Source organism: Parambassis ranga, chromosome 2, assembly GCF_900634625.1.
Source record: "Parambassis ranga chromosome 2, fParRan2.1, whole genome shotgun sequence".
Classification (NCBI taxonomy): Eukaryota; Metazoa; Chordata; class Actinopteri; family Ambassidae; genus Parambassis; species Parambassis ranga.
The window spans coordinates 11,010,892-11,024,141 of NC_041023.1; the positions used below are offsets into that span (position 1 = coordinate 11,010,892).

At 40.8% G+C, this 13,250-nt stretch overlaps 1 protein-coding gene across 2 annotated transcripts; it reads right to left on the reverse strand.

Moving 5' to 3' along the window:
- tpd52 (tumor protein D52) lies at positions 1–13,211 on the reverse strand. 2 transcript variants are annotated; one of them, XM_028421991.1, is made up of 6 exons: positions 13,023–13,207; positions 4,646–4,773; positions 4,239–4,387; positions 3,748–3,849; positions 1,670–1,718; positions 1–1,316 (listed from the first exon to the last, which is right to left on the reverse strand). In XM_028421991.1, the coding sequence occupies exons 1-6, from the start codon at positions 13,039–13,041 to the stop codon at positions 1,191–1,193; spliced, it is 573 nt and encodes a 190-aa protein (XP_028277792.1). In that variant the 5' UTR covers positions 13,042–13,207; the 3' UTR covers positions 1–1,190. The 2 variants fall into 2 exon arrangements, with proteins under 2 accessions (XP_028277792.1, XP_028277801.1); XM_028422000.1 differs by lacking the exons at positions 1–1,316; positions 1,670–1,718 and having other exon boundaries at positions 3,744–3,849; positions 13,023–13,211.
- Positions 13,212–13,250: the final 39 nt, after the last annotated feature.

Sequence of the window (13,250 nt, forward strand, 5' to 3'; positions counted from 1 at the left end):
ATGTAGTTAGATCAATTAGAAAAGCATCTGCTGGGACTAAGTGTTTCAATCATTTTAAACATATATGAAGCAGCATGACATTGTAAAAAAACAACTCACTGAAGATGTAATGTTGATCTCTTGTAAATGAAAGCAGCTTTTTTTTCCTTTTTTTTGTAAATACTGTGTATAACTCTGGAGTTTGTAAAGGCTCTTTTTTCAAAAGAAGCACCATTTCATGTGCGTTCCTAAAAACTTCTCAACAAATACGAGGAAAAACAAATGATTGCACATTACTGGCAAAATGGGGGGGGGCAACCCCTTTGTATCCCAGGCTAGGTGTTACCTCCCACACAGAAACAATGGACAAGTGTTTCAATATTGACTCTGGCTCTGGAAGAGACACATTTATTTCACTCTCACCTCAGGTCAAGGCTGAACCTTGACGCAGTGTTTGCTCTGTTCTGCAGAACTTGGCCATTTTCCTGCCGCCGTCTGAGCACAGAGGCCATTTTCATGATATGCGTGCTTTTATTCTGAAACTCTGATTTTAGAATTAAACCCACAATACTGAGTTAGTGAAGTGCTATGACACCGAAAGGCATACATTCATTGTTTGAAGACAGTGTTAAACTACTATATGCGTGTTGGTTTAAGAAGAAAATCAGGTAACCCACAGAAAACCAGGAACGACCCCAAAATGGAGGCCAGACCAAACAAATTTTAAAAATAACTAACAATTAATACAGGGTCACGCAGAAGCTTTAAGCCAACAACTGCCTGGTTCACATACAAAGGAACTGTATTATTTTGTGCAGTTCTCTACACATAAATAAACTTGTTAACTTGACAAAATAAATCGGAGCATGTTTGGCATTGCTGGTTAGACAAAGGCAAAAGAAATGCAGGTAGAAACACGAAAGCCACTCAGCGTGGAGGATTCCTCACGCATTGAGCCTGAACAGACTCTAAAATATACGACCGACGCAAGACCCTGCACCCATCGCATGCTCTCAGTTCCCACACAAGTTAACAAGTGAGCGCACGTGTCAGGAGGAAAGACCAGACAATTAGATCACAAGGCTGGCCGGGGGAAGTCATTTGTTTCCAATAAAGGGAGACTGGCACACAACGGTTTGGGGGGGTGAGTGCTGATGGCCCAGAGGTTAGAGGGTCAAGTGAGGAGGGGCAGAGGGGAGGGTTAGGCTGGCTCAGTGCATCGGTGTCTCCTGGTTGGGTGAGCCTTCTGGCTCACTGAGAAAAGCCTCAGTGCTGGGAGGACTGCTGCTGTCCTGGTTGTCAGGGTCACCGGTGGATCCTGCAGGAGTCATCTTGGTCTAAGGCAGCAAAGGAAGAAGCATAAAATATATACTCAGGTATTAGTTAGAAATTCTGCCATCAATGTCTCACTTTAAAAGTTGAGTAAAAACCTTTTTAAAAAAAGAACTCCCTGTTCCACTGACAGGCATTGTTGAACTGTCTGTGACCTCAGGGAATACTCAATAAAGCTATGAAAACACGTTTGATTGAATCAAGCTAATGCTCTGACCAGGTCAAGAACCTGACTTATTTACTGAATGGTGACATTTCCTTCACAGAATATTCACAGTTATTACATATTCAGGCACATTTACATACACTGTTCAGGGCTTTTAGTTATTCAGGGACATCAATGTCATCAATGTGTTACCTTCAGAGTCTCTACTTTCTCCTCAAATGACTTGAAGGTTGGTGCATTCCTGTGAAAAGAGAAAAGACATGAAAGAGCACATGTGACAAGATCACAGAGGAGATTCATTTGATCCTGATAAAAGTTAAAAAAAACAGACATACAGACAAAATGTCTCCTCTTAAAAGAAAATAAAAGGATGAAGGAGCACAACCTTGAGAGATCATGTTATCTGATACCCAATGCACACAATGCAAGATAATATGAAGTGACCCCATTCTTTTCTGTGTTGCTGAAAAGGTGCTAAAAGGGTGTCACTTTCATGAAAACAACATGAAGAGAATGCAGAATGAAAAGGAAGACAGGAGTGAAGGATGGCTTCACGGTTGTAAACATACAGGCAGAAGGAGAGCTGTTGCTCCACACGTGGGAGCCTCTGGGCCGTCAATATAATCCGTTCTTCAGCTGTTATATTGTTGCCCTTTCCTATTGTGTTGCACCATTTTTAACTGTCAAGTATGTGCATTTATTATAATAAAAAACAAAGCTGAATGCTACAAAGCAACCATTAGCATTACAGCTAGCTGGCCTCGTTGCATCATGGTTCATGTTGGGAATTATTATGCTGAGCTAGCTACATTAGCCCACTGCATGGTTACAGACAGAAACTACTCCACGGTGTCATACTTCAGTGTAATTATATGCAAACATTAATTGATTTTGTCACATGTCAAGCATTTAGACATTTATCTCTACATTTTCTATCAGAGAAGATTAAAAGATCAGATTAAAATGTTGAGCACAAAATCTTATTACATATAATGGAGGAGGCTGCAGCCGTTTGTGAAGATGGGGTGTTTCCCCTCTCACAGCCAGTAGATGTTGCCCCGGCTTTTATCTCCATATTGTTGACAAGTTTTCTGCAGGACCTCTGTCAGCTTGACGAAACGGCAGCCTGGCTAAGTGAGATTATTAAAGCTGCAGCTTGACTGATAGCTGATAAGGAGGCTGTCAGCAGCGGACTCTCTTGGTGTCCTCATGCTGCTAACACAGAGCTTTTAATTTACAGCACCTCTTTCTGAATGTTTTACCTCAGTCATGTTTCATTCAACATGAACACCATGATGCAGCATTCACATGAACATAAACCTTACCTTATGACAGGCATACTAGCCGAGTGTTGTAGTGAGTGTATGCTATCCGTCAGCGTAATAGAAAAGAAAGGGAGGGTTAGTGGTCATCAGAGGCATAGCAAATGGGGAAGAAGAGGACCACAAAAGAAAGACATGCCCATATATACAAACACACCATACAACACAGACCCTCATTTATTCTACCAACTGCATAAACCCTATAAATCCTTCTCTATCCCATTAAGATCAATTGTGTATTAACACAGTGGGTATGTGCTAATCCTGCGCATTATGGGTGAATATCTTGTCATCAAACCACCACCAGACAAAGGACACACACAAGCACACACAAGCAACCCCTGTGACCCCTGTCAGGTCGCTCTTCACTACCCCCAGCCCCCAAACCAGGCATCTGTGAGGCTGCTTTTCTCAGCACATCGCAGCTTTAACTGGGCTAATAATCTCGTTTGCAGCTCAGTAATCCAGAGAGAAGGATGACAGGAGAGAAGACAGATTAGGACCTGACCGGGGGGGCAGCATCAGCAAGAGATCTCAAAAGGAACTGGAATGGATCTGCAGTTAGGTTTGTTGAAACTGAATTTAAATCAGAGAATATAAACAGAAATGTGCTGATAGTTTTGTCATTTTGAAAGAATATGAGGATTATTATTATTAAAAGCTGTGTTTGTGCAAGGTTTACTAAAGATATGCACAGCTCATGAAAAAAATATAAAGATCTGTAATTTAATACTTCTTTTTGGCAGTCTTACTGAAGCAAATTAGAAATAGACTGGAACCTGTAAAAACAAAGTGCTGATTTAAATTAGAGACATTTGTAGCATGTGTGCTACACCTAAGCAGCGCATCAATAGCCCCAATAACACAACACGTTACTACACACACACACACACACAGTGTGATTCACATGTAAAAGCTGCTGGATATGTGGTGATACTGATGTCTCACCTGACATCCTCCAGCTTCCGGCTGATGGCTGAGCCCATATTGGAGAAGGCTGCTGTGGCCTTCAGACTAGCCTGAGACAGAGTTTCAGATGTCCTCCTGTAGCTGGGGCGAAGATGAGGAGATGAGAGAGAATATGAGTGTGATACAAAGAGACTGAGGGATCAAAGACTGAATAGAGACATCAAGGTCAGAACTAAATTTCAGTGTCTTTTTCATTTTAAAAAAGGCTGCGAGCATCAGAATTCTGCTCATTTTCTCTTTTAAAACCCATCAAACTATTTTACACAGGATACAGGCAGCCTCTCAGCAGCTCTGACATCCCTTTCCTCCATCAGTGAAGCTTTTTCAGCACATGTGACAGTTTAGAGGAAAAAAAGACATGGTGATGGGTATGTTGGAGAAATTATCTATACAGCAGCTGTTGACCTAAACAGAAGTGTGCAGAGGGTTAACTTTAAAAGAGTGTCAGATGAAACCTCCATGGTACTTACGCAGTGGAGGTGGTGACCTCCTGCCAGGTTTTGGTGATGTTCTGCTTCAGCTCATTGAGAGGCGTGATGCCCAGCTTCCTCTTAATGTCTGCCAGCTGCTTCTCTTTGACAGCCAGCACCTGAGACAGAGTCAGGATCTCATCCTCAACCTAAGTGTGGACACAAAATGTCAAAGTTGTTTTACTGGCTCATGTGCTGTCAGGTATATTCAGACTGTGTGGTCACAAATTTGGACCTGAAATTTAATGTTGAAAACATGAACAGTGCCGTAATTACAGGCAGCCTGGCAGCAATTAAAATAACAGAATATGAGAGCCAGGCAAAAGAACTGTCCAACTGACACACATCCAACATAATCTTGATTCTCTGAACCACAATTGTTTCAACTTCCCCCATCACCTCCTGACCTTCACCAGCTCCTCCTGTAACTCCTGTCGCTCCTCCTCTGTCATGGCGGGGATAGGTGAGGAGGGACTGACAGCTGTCACAGCATCTTCTCCCACCTCTGGGACTGAGTCCGTATGCTCCTGGGAACCTGGGAGGTGTAGAAAAAAAAGTCTCTGAGGTTAAACAAAGCATACAGCACACTCAATGTATTCACAGTATCACATCTGAATGTTATGTGGATGAATAATGCATTTCAATGCAAAAAAGAGCTATATAAGATCAATGCATTATGATTATTGTCATTTTTATTATAAACAATGGTGAGTGAATATGTAGAAAATGTCACAGCATGCTGATAATGCTGTCAATGAATGAAGGTGAAGGGTTTTCACACTAACACTTTCCTTTGTAAAGATGCACAACACCCTCACACCCACGTTTCCCCTGCACACATGCACTGTATGGAGTGATGCCCTTTGATGGTGCAGTCTCTAGCAGAGCTGTGCCCAGTAAGAGCAGCGGTGCATCAATAATACAGAGAACTTTGTAGATGGAGACATCCTGGGTCCAGACAGTGTGAGAGAAGACAGGAGGGAGGAGGGGTTGTCAGGATGTGTGAGTCAACAGCAGATCAGGATGTTCTGAGAGGCTCAAATCTGTCTCTGAGGTCAGTTTTCTTTGTAAACTATTATTTCCAATTATTTCAAGGAAGTTAGAATACAAAGCCAAAAATAGGGCAGTATTAAAAAAAAGGTAAAAAGAGGAAACCCGAGAGCTGAATACAGGGAGGGGAAGAACACACAAAAAAGGAACTACTGGGGTATTAACTTCATGTGTTACTGTACTGTTATCTCAGCAGGAAGAAGTATAATTATTATTAAAAGAGACGGCAGAATCTGTTGGGTTGTTACAATAAACTTAGCTTAATAGTGTAGCATAAAGACAAAAACCTATTATTAGACTCCTTCTTCAGCCTCCCACCTCATTCCAGTCACACCCAAATACTTTAAAGAAACATTTGAACTGAGCCTGATAGGTCAGAAACATCTAGCAGTACATATCCCCACACAGACTTCCAACCACCTGTCAGTAAGCTAAGAGCTGCCATTACTTTTTACTTAACATGCAAATATTTATACGTCAAAGCACACTCAAGTGAGAGCAGAGGAAGTACAAAGGAAGCTCAAGACACAGTAATTGAGAAAAAGTACAGAGGAAACTCTCCCCCACTGGTTCACTGAAGTGCCCTCAAGCTCTTTCTCCTCTTTCTTTTCTCCCTCTCTCGTGTCTTACACTTGCCCTTTCTTCATAGTACTGGTGATGTCCCAAACACACACACACACACGCATACACAATACACAGACAAAGACAATATTGTGTAAGAAAACACACTTCCGTTAATAACGGCTATACTTGAGTCAAGTTTATACACGTTTCCCTCCTCCTCAGATTTTCTGTTAATATATTCCTGCAGGCAGCAGTGTGAGATCGCTATAATGTGCAAGTCTGAAGGTAGTTCTGCATGAGTGGATCTATGGCTTGGAGGTGTGTTTCCATCTGTATGTTAAGATTGAGAGAGGAATAGAGAAGTTTGAGAGTGTAGGCAGAAGTTTGGCTTGCTACACCAAACTGCATACCCACCCACATCACTGCTCTACCCCTCTGGCTGAGCTCATTTCCTCTTACAACGTTCTGCCCCATGACCACTGAACTCTATCAATAAAAACAGAACACTGCTGCACAGTTACTCTTTACTTATGACTAAGCATATACAGACATGTGGAAATGACAGATGCCTGCTCTGGAAGCTGATTAAACGTGAACAATGGAATCTTACCCTAAAACAAAACAAGTCATATGCATGCAACACATAGACACATCTCACTGACATTCCACTTCCATACTCTATAAGAAAACAACAAAATACATTTTTAGAAATTAGGAAGTTAATTCATATATCTGTACAAATAGAACCCACACACAGAAAAGCCTTGCTGACATTAAATATTCATCAGAATTTCTAACTTTGAGAATACACACATAGTGTTATCCAGAGTTCGAAGACAATTGAGAACTTCTCTGATGAAGGAAAGATAGCTAAAAGTATTTAGGTAACCATGCAGGATGTTGTGCTATAAAAAAAACAATAATTTTCAATGTAAGCTTTCTAAATTTTAAACATTAAGACATTTAAAACTGGCATAGGTTGCTGTCACACACCATCACCAATTATCATTTGTTCCCTCCCCTCCAGCTTGTACGTATTCTCCCCAAATTCTTCCTGTTCAGTGAACCTTAGCTTGTGTCCAGCACACAAACACACACACGAACACACACACTCAGCCTCTCCCTTCACTCTCTGTGTTTACCTCTGGTTTTGACAGCTGGCGAGCTGGGCGGTGTGTCGCTGTAGGCTGGGGAGAGGTAAAGGTAGCTGGCATTGACGCCTTGCTCAAAGTCAAAGGGAGAGTGGTACTCCTCCAGAGGCTCCATATTTACAGCCTGCGGTGTGTTGTTTGTCAGAGCAACAACCACCTCCCTGCCACCACTACCTAAGCAAATCCAGCCAAGTGCTGATTGTCTGCATGTGATCCAGGCGCGTGCTGGTCGTCTCTGTGTCTTCTTGTTTACAGCACCAGGGACTTCTGTGGTGTGTGTGATAAAGAGGCACACTCAATGTCCAAGTGTGTATACATGCAAAGTTGTGTACTGGCTTTTAGGTGGTGAGAAGGTCAGAGTACGACTACAGTGAAGTCAGTTGGTTTTCCATTCCTGCAGGAGGCCACAGCGTTGTAATTCCTCGGTTTCTTTCTTGCTGTTAATAAGTTACCTGCACCCTCAAACAGTTGTTGCAGCAGAAACACACACACACCCTGGAGCTTCCTTTCCACCATATAATCCCAAAGGTTAATTCTCAGTCCATCTTTCAAACATCCGTTTGCACAATCAGACGCTAGCCAACATTAGCACAAGCTAGTGCTGCAGGGATATTGCGTGAATCCGACCAATACTCTCAGGTCTCTCTCTGCTTATTCCCCTCCTCCCTCACTTTCCATCACCCAGTGTGTCATCCAAGGAGGAAATAAGAGATGTCCCATTTGTATAGGCAGGTCACGTGATGTGATATGTGTGTGTGTGTGCACGCATGTGTGTGTGTATAGGGGAGCATTAGATGAAAAGCATAATCTGCAGTGTCCCAGATTACAGCAAAGCACTAATCCTTGGTGGTCAGTCCAGCTTGAAGCTGCAGTAATGCTAGTCAGCCAGAATGGAGAAGAGAGGGTGCTGGAGGCTAGGCCAGGTATTGTGTGTACTTGAAGAGTAAGTGCTCTGTGTGGTAAAGAGAACACATGCGATTGTGTGCACATACCGTGAACTACACGCTTTCATGATGTAAAATGTCACATTAAGATAATCAAATATCGTTTCTTAAATTATAAGAATAGTCTTTGTATAACGTCATAGAAATAGAGAAATAAAGCTGCTGTCATGAACAAAGAGGCGGGTATATGAGCTGCACATAAACAGGAAAACCATGTCAAGTTTCATTCCCATATAATGTCAGCAGAGAGCAAACATCTCATGTATTCAAACACCTGCTGCTATTTCCAAGGCAGCAGTGACATGGAAAAGCAGTCTGGTGACATTCCGGCACAAATTTTATGGATGACACAAATGACTAGATGTTCCTGAAATTAGGTTTTACCACTAATCTGTTTAGTTTCCATTTGCAAACTAACCTCCAGTAGAACAAATACAAGTTAGTTCAAAAATGAAAATACTGTTTCATGAATGCCAACACTAATGTCTGCTGAATTTCAGCACCACATTGACTTCTCCTCAGCCACTGTTCCACTGTTAGAAGGAAGCCAGATGAGGGGCATACTTGTGTGATATCCTTCAGGAAATACCTCGCATTTAGAGAGCAGGCAGGCACTCTCCTGGAAGTACTGAGAAACCGGGGGACAAATTCCACACACTAGGCCTAAGTGAGGAAAATTCTCTATAAAGCTCAATGTTTTATGTCTTTTGACAAATGTGACAATTTCCTGCAGAACAGCATGTCAATTTTTTGTATGATATTCTTATTAATCTGGACTGAATTTCTCACTTTGTCATTTGAATTTTTACTACAACACTCACTAAGAATATAGAAGCAGCGACAAGGATAACAGAAGACTAATGATATCCCTATTAGGGCAAACTACTATCTGTGTGACAAGTCGGTACGACGACTGTGGGACATACCAGGCTAACTAATGTACTGTAACACACCGTGCTGTGAGTCAGGCTCCACTGCACTGCTCTTTCATTCAGCAAGGTCAGCCCAGAAATGAGACGCTTGGAGTCACTCATCACAAGCTATCAAATGTCAACATGTACAGATACAGCCCCACATCAAGGACACTGAATCCTTTCCCCTCTCACTCCACAGATTTTTGACCCATTGATCCTTTCCATTTTTTTCTGAAGTTTTTACAGTGATCTACATCATTCCTACCAATGTATCAATGAGAGTCCCTCTATTTGACCCACTTATCCAAAATATTTGATAAATTAAAGACGATTAAACAGCTCAGTTGATTTTTTGGCCTTCCTACAGAATGAGCTCAACATCACTGTACTTCCATTCTGCAGCCCTTCTGACCACTGGAGCCACTCATTTGTGAGACACTGGATTCATGTGACGCTTATTAAAAAGAAAACGACTTGCATGCTTGAACTGGATAAATTATTCAATAATTTAAAATCAAAGTCACATATTTTTTAACCAGCTTTTTTCAGTATGTTCTTCAAGTGGACTTTATATTTTTTCACATTTGATTTATAAACCAAAAACCAATACGAACACTAAAGACAAGTAGAACTGTAGCCAGGAACAGACAGCCATCTTAAAGTGGTTAATGAAGCGCAGCATGAGATCAATTACCTTGCTATTCAAGGCCTAGCCTGTCACATGATTAGCCTAAAACTAGAATCATGAGACATGGATGCATCAACCGGGTCCAAAATGTTCCCATGAGATGAGCATCATGGGAAAAAGGTAGGAAATGAGTGGAGTAGCTACACCTCAGCTGCAACACAGACATAGTGAAGTTGTGCTGCCCTGCCTTAGACATCAGATTAAGATAAACATTAAAATAAAACCTTTTTTTGTTGGTGGGGGAAACTGTTGAACGAAGCACCCCTATAATGTGTGTACACACTGCAGCTACTGAGCAGGGCTGTATTTTACATTCAGTAAGGGACTGCTGTACATGCTGAGTGGAGGAACCTGTGTAAATATTGGTAGAACATTACCAGTGTAAAAAAAAAAAAACAACTCTCAACATTAGCCTAAAGGAAAATGTCAGCTTGCTGTGAAGAACCTATCAGCAGCTACGGGTGTGATTTTGGTATGACAACTGCACACACGTTACAAGCTGACACCAGGATATTTATCCATCACATCAACTGAAGGACAACTTCTCGGCTAGTTTGTTTTAAATAAATGTCAGGCAGATAAGGTTAAAGGAGCCTATTAGCAGCCTATATGTGACAATTGGACAATGCGTTATTGAAATACTAGTTCATCCTAAATTTACAATGACCAGCAATGTCATTGAAATGGATATTAAACTATCATGTGAGACAACAATAGAGGGATGTACAAAATGGAACTTCCTGTTCCTTTTTACATCAGTGGGTTGATAATAATAATAATAACAATGATTACATTATAACTCTTGGGTCAAATAATACATGGATTTGTAAAGTATACATCCACAGTGAGGTCTAAAGTTTCTCTCAACAGTGTTACGTTGGAAGATATGCCGTGTGATGCCAAGACTACCAGACAGGTGAGAATGATGCTCGGCCAAATCTCACAGGTTAATGAAAAATTCTCCATAAAGCTGTAGTGAAAGAAGAGGAATTAAATTCAAACTTTAATTCAAGTAACCAGTCCAGAGAACAGAGTTTAGACAGCAGGGGTTCCCTTTAATCTCTGGGATAAAATGTGCAAAGCTGCAGGTTTACTATTCTAACTTAAAACTCAAACCCATGACAACCATGACTGCACAGCAATCATTTGGCCCTACCTAACATGAATGTAACATATTTATTCTATTTACTAATCGTTGGAGCCTTTACTCCAAGTTTAGTTGTGAGGCCAAAAGTTCTCATAACAAGATACACAGAGCTGCTGCCATAAAATCTTAATAAATAGGAGGACATATTTTAAGAAGTACTATTTTGTTGTATTGAATTCCTAGCTTGAGCAGCTCAGCTGTACATTGCTAGGGGGTTGTTGCCTGCTAGAGACTTCCTCTGACTGCTGAAAGCAAACGGTTGTGCCTTGTATAAATCTAATAAAGCAAAAATGTTGGGTTACTTGCTCATGATCAATCTCATTAGATAAGTGAACTGAAAAACAAGATGAACTGGTAAGACTGCGTGCGTCAATTCAGAACATCATATTTTAAATAAAATCAAACAAGCAACATTTAAAGAACAGACTGACTGACATCCCTGGGACTACTGGAATTTTTACTGCATGTAAAGGTCATCTTTCTGCTATATAAAAATAGCAAAAACTACGTGCTAATCAGAGTTAGAGGTATAGTACAACAACATGGCAAAGAAATTCCACTTGAGGCAAAAGCACAATCCATATGATCTGAAGTCACTATTGGAACTGCTGTTCAACTGCAGGCAATAGCAATCCCAAAGAAAGAGATGCTTGTTATCAAAAAGGACATCTACACACAAACACACGCTCACTCACATACACAGTGTTCTCTAAAAACAAACAAAGCCTGATGCTTCCTTTTTTTGAAGCCCTTTAGTTTGATGTTTTCAGTGGCATATTGACAAAATTAAAATAATCAGAGAAAATCTAAATATGTTGATATTTAATTTGCCTTTTTAGTCTAAAACACTGCTGACTGAGCTGAAATCCAGCAGGTGACAGTGACAAGCACCACAATTAAGAAGGATGCAGGTACAGATGGTGGAAGGACACAGTTACCATGGATACCTGCATAAAAGTGCGACAGTGAATGAACTTTGCTTATAGTTGCCATGACAGTGTGACTATAAAGAAAGAGAATGCACCAACTTCTGTGATGATATTTGAAGTGAGAGAACGACAGCTTGGAAGCTCATTTGTGTACAAGTAAGGTAAACAGCTATTTTAATCTGAAGTACTATTAAGCATGCCTCAGCAGATGCTGTTTTCTAACAGTGTAAAAAAAAGACCATATAAGGCAACAAAAGAGGCACAAAAGACACAACATAAATGCTGGTTGTTCTGCAGGTGCATCAGCTGCATGTGGGGAGAAAAATAAAAATATATTCTTTGCACAGCACAGAAAAACCTCCACAGGCAAAGATGAACCATACTGACCGCTCACAAACTGACAGTGAGACAGTGTGCTTAACAATACCAGTATTTCACCCAACTGGACCCAAACATATGATATGTCTGATATGTAGATACACACACTATCAGCTGGTTGCATCTGTTGATCTGGCATCTATGAAACTTTCTGTGCATTTCCTTTCTAAATATTAAGACAAAAACAATAAAAACAGACATCAGGAAATTACATTCCTAAAACCAGGTGGATGAAGACTCTTTTTTCTGAAGGGAAATGAGGTCTATTTAGCTGGCTAACCCTTAAGGTGAACAAATAAGCCTCACATGTCACATGGTTCTTTCCACAAGACATACATGATGCTGTCACATACAAGTAAAGGCCTTTTTGAAGAACCTGTTGGAAATTTTCTTGTGTGACAAACAGCTGTCACAACAGATAAAGCAGTTGTGTAAAAGGCTGTGAGAAAGCAGCTGGGTACTTGGCAGTGAATGGAAAGGCCCAGGCACATGAAGAGAAAAAAAAGCAGGACTAGCAGGTACATGCAGAGCATACCTGTGGCTCATACACTGTACTGTGTGTCCTTTGGCAAATACACATTTGCACTCATTTAAATTAAAATACTTGTGTGCCTTGGTTAGATTCTCAGCTAAATAATAATAATAATAATAACAATAAATATTATTTTACTAAACAACGTCAACTTCCTCGTTTTACGTTTTTACTGAAGTAACTTTACGGCTGGTTACATGTTGAAACAAATGAAGTGTAATTGCACTTCCGTGTTATTTTATAACATTGGCATTCTATTTTAATAATAAATAATAAATAATTATCTTCTACACAACTCTCAGTGTTGTTGTCTCTGGGTGAAAATTGACTAAATGTATTTTATTCGACTTTGAAAAGTAGCATATGTTCTCTGCTAGCTACTGTAACTTCAGTCACGTCACAAAGTTAGCTAGTTTGCTCATTTTCATGTGAGGCTTTTAAAACTCCACGGTAACAACACATTAGAACAGATGAGTGAGTTCATTACCTTTCTCTGCATCCTCCATTGTACGATCAGTCGTAGTTTCTCGTAGTTTTTTTTATGTCCAGAGTGTGCAGGTTGTTCACTTGCTTGTTGCAGATCTTCCTGGTCTCTCCCTCATGTTGTCAGGCAGCTCGCCGTGAGGGGTGGGGCTCTCTCTGACGTCATCACGCAGCAGTGTAAACACAAGCGAGCACGTGGATCAAGTTTTACACCATCAACAATCCACAGCTG

Excerpts from the sequence above, each read along its gene's own strand:
- tpd52 (XM_028421991.1), bottom strand. Across the intron at positions 3,850-4,238 it reads GAGGTCACCACCTCCACTGC|CTACAGGAGGACATCTGAAA; the intron begins GTAAGTACCATG and ends TCTTCGCCCCAG. Across the intron at positions 1,719-3,747 it reads CGGAAGCTGGAGGATGTCAG|GAATGCACCAACCTTCAAGT; the intron begins GTGAGACATCAG and ends CTCTTTTCACAG.